The sequence below is a fragment of the Taurulus bubalis genome, assembly GCF_910589615.1.
Source record: "Taurulus bubalis genome assembly, chromosome: 11".
Lineage (NCBI taxonomy): Eukaryota > Metazoa > Chordata > Actinopteri > Perciformes > Cottidae > Taurulus > Taurulus bubalis.
The window spans coordinates 12,216,958-12,230,926 of NC_136599.1; the positions used below are offsets into that span (position 1 = coordinate 12,216,958).

At 39.3% G+C, this 13,969-nt stretch overlaps 2 protein-coding genes across 3 annotated transcripts; both read left to right on the forward strand.

Moving 5' to 3' along the window:
• The first annotated feature begins 474 nt into the window (after nt 1–474).
• rps21 (ribosomal protein S21) lies at nt 475–5,053 on the forward strand. Its single transcript, XM_079226200.1, has 6 exons — nt 475–507; nt 945–1,027; nt 1,668–1,731; nt 3,332–3,403; nt 4,277–4,332; nt 4,992–5,053. Exons 2-6 carry the CDS (start codon nt 978–980, stop codon nt 4,999–5,001), a joined length of 252 nt encoding a protein of 83 aa, XP_079082326.1. The 5' UTR covers nt 475–507; nt 945–977; the 3' UTR covers nt 5,002–5,053.
• Nucleotides 5,054–6,478: 1,425 nt separating this feature from the next.
• LOC306743598 (tubulin alpha chain-like) lies at nt 6,479–9,956 on the forward strand. Of its 2 annotated transcripts, XM_079226126.1 has the most exons (4): nt 6,479–6,568; nt 7,450–7,672; nt 7,755–7,903; nt 8,948–9,956. In XM_079226126.1, the coding sequence occupies exons 1-4, from the start codon at nt 6,566–6,568 to the stop codon at nt 9,923–9,925; spliced, it is 1,353 nt and encodes a 450-aa protein (XP_079082252.1). In that variant the 5' UTR covers nt 6,479–6,565; the 3' UTR covers nt 9,926–9,956. The 2 variants fall into 2 exon arrangements, with proteins under 2 accessions (XP_079082252.1, XP_079082253.1); XM_079226127.1 differs by lacking the exon at nt 6,479–6,568 and having other exon boundaries at nt 7,548–7,672; nt 8,926–9,956.
• The last annotated feature ends 4,013 nt before the right edge of the window (nt 9,957–13,969 follow it).

Here is a 13,969-nt window from a genome sequence, read left to right on the forward strand (position 1 = left end):
GCCTTAAATGTATTTTGTTACTCTCAACTACTGAGAAAAATATTTTCTGTAAGGCATGATATTCCATCCAACAATTGTCTATTGCCTATTGCTCTAATGTTTCTTCTTCCTTTATGGACCTGGATTTGTGCATGGCCTTCCCCAAACTGTTGCTATGAAGCTAAAAGAAAACTATTGTCTGAAATGTCATTTTAGACTTAGCATTTACCTTCATTGGACCTAAAGACAAGATACATTTAAACTATAGTGTTGTGCAGCAGTTGTGGGAAGTGCCAATATAAAGAGTGCATTGTCTCTGTTCAAATAAAAAAATATACACACATACTTGCCCAAAATGTAAAACATTCCATGGCTAAAAGTGTGTATGCAGGGTGTCTACATACTTTTGACCATTTGGTGCAGCTCTTGTGTAGTACCAGCACCGAGCCAGCAGGTGGCGAGAGAGAAAGAGATTTCTTCTTCCGGATCAGCAGCTCTTCCTTTCCTGTCGGCCATTTGTCGTATACGGTGGGTGTCTGTCGAGCTCTCGTCTTCAAAACGGTTAAAATACGTTTTATATCCTTACATAGACGCAATTTTCGGTGAGATGTATCAAAGTTAACGTGGCTGTGTAGACGTAGAAGGCCGTTTGAGGGCGTTTACGGTGGAAAATGTGTGTAAACGGCAGACGTTTTTCCCGAGTGTGTGAGCAGCCACATGCGGCCGCGATGAGCTAACTGTGCTAACTGGTTTCTCTGAAGACTCACATTAAATGAAATGCACTCTTTGTTTTTTATCCGGTGATATACATAGGGTTAAATATATTCACATAAACAACCGACCGTAAAAACATGAAACGTCTCCTGGAGTATGAGCGGAGTGGCTGTAACGGGAGCCAACAGCTAGTTAGCGCACCAAATATTCGTCATGTTATTTCTAATTTGTGGTTGCCACATTTCTTTTAGATTTCTCGGCGACCACCTGAACAACCTGTAAACATGCAGAACGACTCTGGTGAATTTGTGGACCTTTACGTCCCACGTAAATGGTGAGTGTCTTGTTGCTGTGTGCAAAGTATTACATCCTTTATTTACGTTAGTAAAATAAAAAGCAATCCACGTTTAATTCATGTTTAGTAGTACTGTCTTGGGAATGTATTGATTGTACAGATTTGACTATTCAGACAATTTCCCCCAATTAACTTTCTGGATTAATGTGATTTTGGCGTTGATGTTGGGTAGATTAATTTCCATTTATGCCTAATGTTCTATAAAATCACCGTGTTTGTAATGCCACTGCCAACTAATCATGAGCTCAGAAAAACAGCCCTGCTTTGTGATTTTGTATTTTTCAACTGGAAGCAGTTTATTAGCTGAAGGATACTTTTATCAACCCTTGAAGGAACACTTTTTCCGTCAGTTTATTGTATAAAGTGGGAGGACTAAAAGTACAAGTTTGGTAAATAATAACAACCATATTTGGGTAAATGTACCTAGTTACATTCTCCATTGTTATTGGAGAATATTACAGAATGTAATACTTCTGGCCCTTTTTTTTTTTTTAAGGAACATCAGATTGTTTCATTGAGGCTCAGCTGAAAGCTTTGTTATGCAGAGTATCGGTGTGAATGATGGCGAGATTTAATTTAGATGACCGATGAATTAAAATATTGCATGTGTGTATTGCAGCTCTGCGAGCAACCGAATCATTGGAGCCAAGGACCATGCCTCCATCCAGATGAACATTGCTGAGGTAAGTGGAGAATTTCAGTCTTAAAGTGTAGTCTTATTCAGTCGTCGTATGTGATATAAAGCATTAAACTAGATTAGTGTTTCCTGATTGAACCACTATTGGGCATGCTGTGTTTATGGTTAATATCAGTTGTATTTAATAACTCTTATTATATACTCAACTCAGCTGATAAAGTCAAAACAAAAATTAACATGTACAAAATAATGCATGGTTCTTGCATGAGGCCAAATGTCTACATAGATCGCATTTGTATCCTTTAACCCTAATAAGGTCAGATTGTTTATGAATTTAATCAGCTTGCTACTCAGTAAGGGAGTCCACTGGCTTTGTGACATGTGCTGTACTGTCTGTTTTACAAATACACACAAAGTACATTTAAACACTGGACTCAGTGTTGATGGTAAATATTTGCATGAAGTTAGCCTCATGAGTAAACCACAGTGCCATGATGGGAGTAAGGTTCCATGGGTAAAGGAAAAACTGTTGCTGTAACAGCGTGAAGCTGGACCATTTTATTTATAAACGGAGTCCATTGTCATGGAAAAAGGAAAATGACTGGAATGGTTTTGACAGCAATTAATAGAATATTATCATTCTGGCTGTTACTTTAAAGACTAATTATCTTACTGTTGCAATCCGTCAGTGTTGCTTGTTCAACAGTTTCATACACATCACATGTATTTATCATGGGTGGAATAACAGTGCAAGAGGGGCCTGGGTTTGATTCCTGTCTTTACAGACAATGATGGGATCTCTTTAATCATGTGATATCAAAGTCAATTGGCTGATTCATCTGTTGGGTTGTAACAGTTTGAACTGCCTTTTGAATTGTTTAAAAAGTACACAAAAATACCATGCAGCAATAATATAACTTCAACAAATAATTCATATTTAGGGATAAATTTCACAGCAAGTCTCAGGTTAATTGTTTCCATATTGCTTTGGAATGTGTAGAAAAAGTGAATGCCTGACAAGAATAAATAATATATTAACTAGAGCTGCACTGATTTTGTTTTGGCTAATCTAACATGTTTTTTTTTTAAGAACTATAATTGGCAGTACGGTTTCAGACTAATGTGTTCACACCAAACATGAAGTGTACTTACAAGAGTATGTGTTTATGCTAGACTCATCGGGAGGAGTGGGTAGAATATATACATTATACACATGAATTGTAAATCTTTACGATTTATTCTTTTAACAATTGCATGTATGTAATAATGTTTGGTTTACAAAGTTACTAAAGCAATGTTTAAGTCGAGCTTGATTTTGCCTTCGCCATTTAAAAAAACGATCTTAGACACTAATGCACAGTGAGACATAGAGTTTATTGATTAAACACGAGTATCGGATTGGTGCGTACTAAAACCGCACAACATGCATTTGTCAAAATGAAGAAAAACAATCCTGGTTTTAAGCTAGAAGATTATTCAAGTTGCGAAAATGTTGTATGACTAACTTATGTCAGAGGATGACTTTATCTTATCATTATGTGAAGGGGGGGGAAAAACGTACATTTTCAGAACAGCACAAGTAACCCATGTGCAGTGGCTGATTTGGACTTCAACTGTTCTGATCCAACGTTCTCTGTCCTCTGCAGGTCGACAAGGTGACCGGCCGCTTCAATGGTCAGTTCAAAACCTACGCTATCTGTGGCGCCATCCGCAGAATGGTAAGTCTCAGCTGAATCTCTGTTGCTCTGTACTTACCCCGCTGTCAAATGTTTCCTCGTCGGTCATCAGTTAAAGTGTTTGAGGAGAGGATTAAATGTTTGTCACATTGTACTTTTTTTCTTCTTCTTTCATTACCCTTAGACAGTTGCTATTTCTGTACAGCACAGGGTTTTTTAAAGTTACAAAGTTCAACAAAGGTTGAGCTCATTTAGGCTACTGTCTACAGTTTAATCTGGATCATTGTTTATTAGTCAATTTATATTTTGTATTAAGAAACAGAATATGCAGAATATATAGCGAGCAGGCTAACTAATTACCAAATAAATCTAGTGAAGTATGAAACTATTTCCCTATGAAGGGGGGTAGAAGTATATAGTTACATAAAATGTATACTCAAGTTATGTATAAGTATCTCGATTGTACCTTAGTACAGATTTGCGTAGCTTAAATGTACTTAGTTACATTCCACACTGTTAAAACAAGAGAACAACATTGTGAAGAGAACAGAGTTCTTTGTAGCTGTAGCTTCTCAAGTTTGCTCTCAAAGTGCACCAGATTGAAGTAATTACTTTTTTAAATATACCGAATTTGGGGTAACATGACCTGTGACCCTCCCTAAAGGGTTAACGGTCCACCAACCACATCCTAACAAATCCTGTGGGAAGCACGGAACACTGATTTACATTTTTTCAGCTGCTAGGCAGTTAATAGGACACAATATTTGTGGGATCGTTTTGTTGCATCCTTCATTAATAATTAAACAGGAAGTTTTTTTAATGTGTTTTGACAGTTGAAACCTGTCTCTGCCAGAACCTCTTCTTATAAATGCTGAAAGCTTTTGTCTGAACAGATTATTTTTTTCCGTCCTACAGGGTGAGTCTGACGACTCCATCCTGAGGCTGGCAAAGACTGACTCTATTGTAGCAAAGTAAGAACCTGTTCTCAAGTGGCATAAATGTGACAGTTACTGTTTTTCATTGATATGAAAATAATTCAGCATGCATGAATAAGGATGACAAACACAGTTGTGGTTATCTGTAGTTTGAATCATAGTAACTTGTGTTACTTGTTCCAGAAAGGAATAGTTCATAACAAAGAGTTTCTGTGAAGCTGTGCTAAAGGCATGCATTATTTATGTCAAGCTAGATTCTCTCAAAGCAAAAGTTATTCCTCTTTGTAGGAGGAGAATACATTTGTACTTCAGTGATTGTTGAAACAGTCTTATACAGTAAATTAAAACGATGATCTAATCTAATTCACATTCTTTTGGAAATAAGGAAATGTATAAGCCTTTTTCACAGCAGACCTTTGACTAGTGATAGGACAAGCACATACGTCACTCATGAATGAAAGACGGTCTGTGAAAGGGTCAGAGTAAGGCAACAGTCTTTAGACTAGTTGCTCTTCTTTTGTTCATTTCAAACTTTGGAATGTTCCAGAATTTCAGCCGTTTAATGGATGTTATTTGCAAACGTGTGCATCTTCATGTCTCGGGACAAATCCATGCAGGACGTTTGTCAGTTAACATCTGTATCTTTTGGTTATATGAATTCAATAACTAACCATCATCTTCCTCTTGTTTCACAGGTCCCTCTAAGTGGCGATGCAGAAGTGGAGACTTTGTAAAAAATAAAATGAGGAAAAAACTACTTTTGTTGCCGTTGTAGTAATTTCTCACCAACGAATGGAAGATGTTAACCGGTTATGTGTTTACATGTCAGGCGAACTGTCCGTTTCTACATTTTAGTATCGATCTTTAACATTGATGTTTCCACGATGTTTATTAATACAAACGTCATGTTCATTGGTCAAGTTGAGTGAATTTAAGTTTCCAGGAAGTCTAAAAATGTTGATGCACAGTGGCGCTTGAGTACCGGTATGCAACATTAACATCAGTTGTTGGCACTACTAAAGATTTCAGGTGTGGCCATGGACATTTTTGTGGACCGACATTGACCTATAGAGCAGTGACGTCCTCAGTAGTTTGTTGCAATGATAAAAGTACAAAGTTGACAAAGCAAGTCGATATAAAGTCGAAGTTGTCTTGTGGATTAACACTTTAAAACATTACAGTCCATTGTATAACAAACTTTGAGCACAAACCCCAAACGGCAAGTATTTACAGCTGGCTTTCATTGTAACTAAGTAAAGCATATAAACCAGCTCAGTGATGAGAATGTCAGTGACACTTATTACACATTATTGATTAATTTGATCGGAATCACACAAATAAATCGGTATCAATGGTAACATGAAACGTGGCCTTTGTTTCGGGAATTGGCTTCAGTCATAAGTCATTTAAATAGCTGAGGAGGTCTGAGTAATGTTTCCTCTTGGGCCAGAACAAATCTTTACACATACTGAAGGATGATGTACAGTTAGGAACCAGGACCCCATCCTGACTGGTTTATTCCAGCAGAGGCTAGCGCGTTACAAAGAAACATTCCTTCAAAATCAGAAGAAAACACTAACCTTGGTAGGAAAAGGAAACTGGACTATACTTTTCTCTTAAATGGTCATAAAAGGAGACTCGTTCAACTGATCGCTCCCTTTCTGTTGCCAAACCTGCACATGTGGTGGAAAATTGAGTACATTTACTCAAGTACACTTGAGTAATGTTAATGCATACATTATTCTAATTCAATAATATGATGCATTCTGAAATATGCAATTCTGAATGAGTACTTTTACATTTTGATCATTCATTATATTCTAATGCTGATACTAAGTGTAGATACATTCTCACTTTCTTTTATTGCATAGTGTACTTTTACATTTATGATAATTTTCTTAATTGTATGGAAACAATATATATATGATATATTTATCTTTTTAATGGGTAGTCATGTATCTGGTATGTTCGGCTTCTCTTGTTGCTTGTATAAACTTGAGAGTTCAACGTGGACGACAGCTCTCACAGTCATGAGCAGTAACACTTGTGATAAAGAGCCGTGCTTTCGCTTAACCAATAGGAAAGAAGCTCTTGTGGCTCTCGACCAATAGGCTTCGGTTGCTTCCCCCTCTCTCGCCACTATAAAGCGCCTCCCTCAGCGAGGCAGGGTGTTGGCCTCTCACACAGCACTCCTTGAAGCGCAGCTGTGAGAGTTAAATCCGTCTAGTCATCCTTTTTTTCACCCCCTTCAGACACAGCTACAGGAAACATGGTGAGTGTGGAACAATGGAAAGTTTTTTTTAGTGTTTTATTTAATCATGCTCACAGCACACGTATCACAAATGTATTGGCATTAGTTAATTCGATGGAGCTAATGTTGCCTTGAAAGAAGTCTAACGTGAACAACAGTTAAAACAATGTTTTGACGTCACGTTTTATTTTTGATTTGTAGCTTCTAATGGAAAATGTGAAGCCTATAAACCCAGTTGGGCTAGCATATAATTAACTTGTCACATTCCTCTGTGGAGTGTTTTATCTGTTTTTATTTCATATTTTAGTACTATTATATTTGTAGTGTATTTTAATAACGTTTTGTTCTTGTGTATTGTATTGATTTTCTATCTATTTATTTTTCCTAGTCTTTGTCTTGTGATCTTTCCCTTTTGACAACCTCTTTGAAAGGGTTTTCCTAATATAATTAAAGAATCAAACCCTTCATTTGTAATCTTTTCATGTACTATTGGCTCTGGAAACTGCGTGCGTACGAACAATATGACCACAGCTGTATCTGGTTTTGGTAGACTAAAATGGTGTCCCTCCAGAGATTGTTTATTTAGATTATATTTATTTAGTATTAGTTTTTCTCTCAATATGATTTGTATTCATGGTTAATCAACTATCTGTTCATCAGAATAAACTGATTAATTTTAAGGCTATAAATAGATGGGCAGCATGTGTCAGGTGACTTGGTCATGATGTTGTGGTATCTGGTACTTTACAAAGAGTCCTTTTATTTCTTCTTCCCTCTGGACCCTGGCTGTCTTCAACATGTAGTGATGACCTGAAGCTTCTAATTAGACGTGGTTAAAACCTATAGATGTCTGGCAATATGTAATGGTAACTAATGATACTAATTGCTCGTTTTCCTTCCAGCGTGAGTGTATCTCGGTGCACGTTGGTCAGGCCGGCGTCCAGATTGGCAATGCCTGCTGGGAGCTTTACTGCCTGGAGCACGGCATCCAGCCGGACGGATTGATGCCCAGTGACAAGACCGCGGGAGGAAAAGACGATTCCTTCAACACCTTCTTCAGTGAGACTGGAGCTGGAAAGCACGTCCCCAGAGCTGTCTTTGTGGACCTGGAGCCCACGGTCATTGGTAAACTCATTAGATACAGATCCCTCTTTTATTCCATCAAATCAAACCCTCAAGTGATTATGATTTGAATCGGTCTGTTCAGATGAGGTGCGCAGTGGGACTTACCGCCAGCTGTTCCACCCCGAGCAGCTGATCACTGGTAAGGAGGATGCTGCTAACAACTACGCCCGTGGACACTACACCGTCGGCAAAGAGATCATTGAACTGGTGCTGGATAGGACCCGCAAACTGGTGGGTAATTCAGAGCAGGAGCAATTTCTTGCTAATCATGCTGGATCACGTGTATGTGTACTCTGGTTAAAAGATGACAGTACAACCCTAAATAAAAAATAAAAAAGTGACTATCACAATACTTAAATAAGACAAATTGTATTGAACTCTATCTGCATGCCTTAACATCGCTCAGGGTAGAGGGAAAAATGTTTTTTATTTTATTTGGATGAACTAATTCTCATGATATTCAAAAGTAGACGTTTGATAACACTACCAGTAACTTACCAGTTTAGCCAGCTCACAGAACTAATGCTGTCGTTACTTCATCTGATAATGGTGTAAACCTTCAAAAGCTAAAAGGATGAGGAAATTAAATTATTGTATTTTTATTTAAGTATATGTTTTGATGAAGAAAAAATGTATTGGCATCAGTAGCTATGTTTTAAAAGCTGCTTAGAGTTCGTGTTACGAAGTTAAAGGAGCGATAACTTCCTCTAACATTTATTTTATATAGCTGTGAAAACATCTCCTTCAAGCAACTGCATCTATTGAAGCTTCTCGCCCCAAAACAACATTTTTACAACTCTTCATGCCAATGTTATAATATACCGTCGCACAATAATCATTTTTACTGAAAAGAGCTGAATGCATCATCATGTAGCTCAAAGCCACCTCCATTAATGTTTGCTGTCGGTGCCAATATTTAATTAAGCAGGACTGTTCTGCTCGCCGCTCACTAATGTGACGAGCTGCGCCCTGCTGACTATCTGTCTCACACAGTTAAGCTGTGTCCCAATTGAGCGGCGGCACCCTTTGAAGGCTGCACCCCCTGAATATGGACACAGCTTGTGTAAAAGTTCTTCACCGCTGACACACGTATGTTTAGTTTTGGTTGCGTGCCTGAGCAACATGTATACTTTTTTTTTTTTTTTTTTTTAATGCACAAATGATTTTATTTCAAATTTTTCTTTCTGTGTTAAAATAAGCAATACATCTATTTCAAGCTAAATCATTTTACTGCATCTCATATATGTGATTAGTGTGCTCTCCCTCTGCCCTCAGACTGAAAGGTGCGTTGGCCTTCAGGGCTTCCTGGTTTTCCACAGCTTCGGAGGTGGCACCGGCTCTGGTTTCACCTCCCTGCTGATGGAGCGTCTGTCTGTCGACTACGGCAAGAAGTCCAAGCTGGAGTTCTCCATCTACCCAGCTCCCCAGGTGTCCACTGCTGTGGTGGAGCCCTACAACGCCATCCTGACCACCCACACCACCCTGGAGCACTCTGACTGTGCCTTCATGGTAGATAACGAGGCCATCTACGATATCTGCCGCAGGAACCTCGATATTGAGCGTCCCTCTTACACCAACCTGAACCGGTTGATCAGTCAGATTGTGTCCTCCATCACTGCTTCCCTTCGTTTCGATGGCGCCCTTAATGTTGATCTGACAGAGTTCCAGACCAACTTGGTGCCATATCCCCGTATCCACTTCCCTCTGGCCACCTATGCCCCCGTCATCTCCGCTGAGAAGGCGTACCATGAGCAGCTAACGGTGTCCGAAATCACCAACGCCTGCTTTGAGCCCGCCAATCAGCTGGTGAAATGTGACCCTCGCCACGGCAAATACATGGCTTGCTGCCTTTTGTACCGTGGTGATGTGGTGCCCAAAGATGTGAATGTTGCCATCGCCGCCATCAAGACCAAGCGCTCCATCCAGTTTGTGGACTGGTGCCCCACTGGTTTCAAGGTCGGCATCAACTACCAGCCGCCCACTGTAGTTCCTGGTGGAGACCTGGCCAAGGTCCAGAGGGCCGTGTGCATGCTGAGCAACACCACTGCTATTGCAGAGGCCTGGGCTCGGCTTGACCACAAGTTTGATCTGATGTACGCCAAGCGGGCCTTTGTCCACTGGTATGTGGGTGAGGGTATGGAGGAGGGAGAGTTCTCTGAGGCCAGAGAGGACATGGCAGCGCTGGAGAAAGATTATGAGGAAGTTGGAGCTGATAGTGTTGGAGATGAGGAGGAGGATGATGGAGAGTTTTAAACTGATCTGTACTCAAAAATAAATTGTGTTCAGTAACTGCACTATTGTTTAATGTCTTTCATACACCCTGTCCACAGGACAGAATAACTGTTGGACAGTTTTTTGTTTTTTTATGAAGCAATGCAGATCATTTTTCCCATTTCTGCCAAAAGCATGCTGCCATCTTAGATGTCTTGTATCTTATCTTATTAAACTTGTGTGTAAAGTTGTTAATGGAACAGTTACTCAGCTAACACTATATTCTAAGCCAGTGCTAAACATTTACCATAACTTAACCTTTTGACGTCACTAAATTGATTGTAAAAGCAAGACTTGACCTTGCTCTACTCCCTTTAGTCACAGGGAGGCAGTGGTGTTCTACAGATGTTTGTGCTCTTCACCGACATTTGAAATTGTTGCATTACATCTTCATTTCTTACATTTACTAGTTTACGGTGTGGTTTGTGCTTTATTCTTGGGTTGCCTGAGAAGAACCATGGCCGCTTATTTGTGATCTTTGAAACGTATCCGATGTGGGAAATGTTGTTCGGATTAAATGTTTTCAGTACTGGTAAGATCTTACCTGGCTTTAACAAAAACAAGCTCCATATATACACAATAAGCCCTTCTAAGAAACTGAATTACATAACTAAGTTACATATCCTGTATTTCTATGGAAGAGCGTGTTGTTGGAAGTGCGTATTGATGAGTATTATAATCTATTATAAATCCATGCTTTGATTTGAGGGTGAATTTTATTTGACTGATGCTGATTTTACAGAGAAATGACAGGGATTCAATACTTTAATGTTCAGAATCCCCAATACCAAAACTTTCAAACTCCTCTTTTTTGCTCCATCATTCTGCAACTACCGCTGCATGAAGGAAAATAAAAATATTCAACAATGTTTTATCAATAAATGGGAACCTCTAGTGGTGGTAGAGGGCACACCACTTACTAAAGTGAAACCACAGGTGTAATATTTATTTCTTGTTTGTCAAAAGTAATAAGATGACACATGATTGAATTTAAAATCAACATGATTTTATTCAACATTTCATGATTGAAATTAATTCATTAATGTGGTGGAGACCAACAAATACAACAAATAAATAAGTCAATTTGACGTAATTTGTCAAACAAAAAACTATTAAAACCAAGAAACTATTAATGATTAGGCCATAGTCAGTCCACGGACACTACACCAACATGTCCACCTCGTCGTGAACCTTCCCGCAAAGCCCCGCCGATTGTTTCCTGTAGACTATTTAGAGTGGCGAACACATAGCAATGTTTTTCTCTCCAAGTTAAAAGAAATATGACTTCTACTTACTTTCCAAGAAACGGCATTATCAAAATAAGAACAAGCCATCTGTCATTCCCCCAAAATGAACTGTACCTAAAATATACAAGGGAATGCCAGAGATGGGGTAAGACTCACATTCCTTTTATGTCAATATGGAGTATTATTCAATCAATACTATCCAATACATTAGTATGAGCATTGTTAAAGTATAACCAGCTAAATGTGCTTAAAGTATCTCAACAAAAAACATTACCCAATAATAATACTGATGCATCTGGTCACGGTGGAGCTAATTTTTTTTTATCACACTAAGGGAAGACACTACAGGTGAACAGGCTACAATAATAACTATTATATATCCCCATGACACTTCCCAAGTTGATAAACAAATGTTTTTGGGGATTATAAAGTTCCTGAAATTGTAGTTTTAAATATAGAAATGATGCCAATAGACAAAGTGTAGTAAAATAAACACATAATGTATGTTTTGGATGTCCTCTTTCCACTTATCTGAAAGAAGACATGTCAAGGAGGCAGATCAGCCCAAACTCTTAAAACTGACCAAACAATGTTTTAGCCTCGGGTGTCTCCAAACATTTTTTGAAGGTGATCCATCTGGAGAGAAGACAGGAGATGTCAGACAGGTCTACAGTAACAACAATCTGATTTAATCTGACTTTCCATACAAAATGAATGCAGCCTTTGCAAAATGAAACATGTTGCATCCTCTTTGCTCAGCACCACTGAACTCAAAGCTGCGACTGATGTGCTGGAAACTTTATTTCAACAATATTTATGTCAGTAAGTATTTTTGTCGTAGGACCACGTGACCTCCTGTCTAACTCTCCACCATCTGGCTTTCAAAGAATGAGAGAGCAGATGAATTAGAGGTCAAAGTGTGAATAACAGGGCAAAGCATGGGGAGGTTACAGTGGTCATTCAGGCTAAATACAGCGTGATGGTCCAGTGGTGTGAGAGCGGTTTTAGGGTGTCTTTAGCCTCACACTGCCTCAGTGATAGTTGTTATCTACTCCTGCTTTACTGCTTTGTTCCCACACATTTTCTCTCTCTTTCTTTTCCTACAAGTGAGTAATTGCGCAGAGGACAAGTTTGTCATCATCGTTTTCATCAACTCCCCTCCTCTCTTTGTCTCTCTCTCTCTCTCTCTCTCTCTCTCTCTCTCTCTCTCTCTCTCTCTCTTTTTCCCAGAAGGCCTGGTTGGACTGTGAACCAAGGTTTAGGAGAAATATTTGCGTCAATTAAAAACCACTCACAGGTTACGTGTTGTGACGCAACTCTTACCATCTCGAGTTCACATATACTGAAATATAGTATACGTATATAATATATACTGAAATGTGGCCTATAGATCTGCACGTCCAGCCAAAAATAAACTGTTGCTCACTGAAGGAGAATCAAAGTTAGATGTCTCTAGTGTGTGATCATGCAGTCAACTATTTGCCATTCTATAGCATCGTGCAGATTATTATTTACTCCTGTAGGATATGCTTGCAACAATAGGTAATAGGTAACCAGCTCTCACCTCCTCAAGAGTCTCTCTTTCTCTGTTCTTTCTCAGGTACAAATTACAGACGACAGTGAGTATGCTGTGCTGTTCAGCCTTTTAATTGCATTACTTCCTGTTTATGGGTGAATTACTAACTGTTAGCGGCTTTAAACCTATCTGGCTTGAGGAAAACAAGTGGATGTGCTTGGAGAGGAAGAAACATTTAGTATTAAAACCAAGGCTAATGACGTTGAAGTATGCGAGAATGATATGTAACAACCCTAAATGTCAACTGTCACACGTGTGGGACGCTAATGCTGAAGTTTTTCTTCTTTTTCACTCTTTATGTCTCTGTATAACACACTCTCTCTCTCTCTCCTCTCTCTCTCTCTCTTTCTCTCTCTGTCTCTCTCTCTCTCTCTCTCTCTCTCTCTCTCTCTCTCTCTCTGTGCGCCTCCTTTTGGAGCCAAACTCCTAATCTGAATTAAATGCTGAACATTGCCTGTGGCAGGGTGCGCCAGGCGAGTCTATGCTCGCCATACAATGATCTTAACGTGTAGAGATGGAGGCCCCTATACTCCCCCCAAACCCCTCACCTGGCCCCCTGCATACCTTTGACACACACACACACAAACACACAGACAAAGAACTCTGTTTCAGCCTGGAAACAAGGGACAGGAAGCCGATTTGGTCCTTCAGCAGAACATCCATGTAAAATGTGTCTTCATATTTAGACATTGATTGCATTTGTGCTGATATGTAGTTGAACTTTATGTGTTCTATCAGCATTAACTAGTGCCAGTCAGTGAAGCAGCTTTGTTACCTGACTGAAGTTCAACTGCATTTTCATCTAAATAGAAGTCTATGTCACCGTGTGTTGCATCACAGCACTGATCCAGGACCTGTTTTTGTTTTTAGCTGCCCAGGCAGTGTAGGAGGAAGCATCAACCTGTACCGCCACTAGCTCAGCCTGCAGTTCCTTTGAAGGCCACTAGGTGTCAGCTAAAACAAAACTCAGACCACATTTAAGTGAACTGAACTCCTAACTTGTGGTACTTCAAAATTAACAAAATATAACAGTGATTGGAAATCACCTAGAACCACTTTTACACTGTTTTACATTCTACTACATTCTACATTCTACTTCAGCCTATTTCTAACTTCCTGTCTTTTGTTGTGTGTCTCTTTCCCTTTTTATCTTTCCATCTCCCTCGCTCATCCTTTTGTCCGTCTTCAGAAAGCAGCCCGACT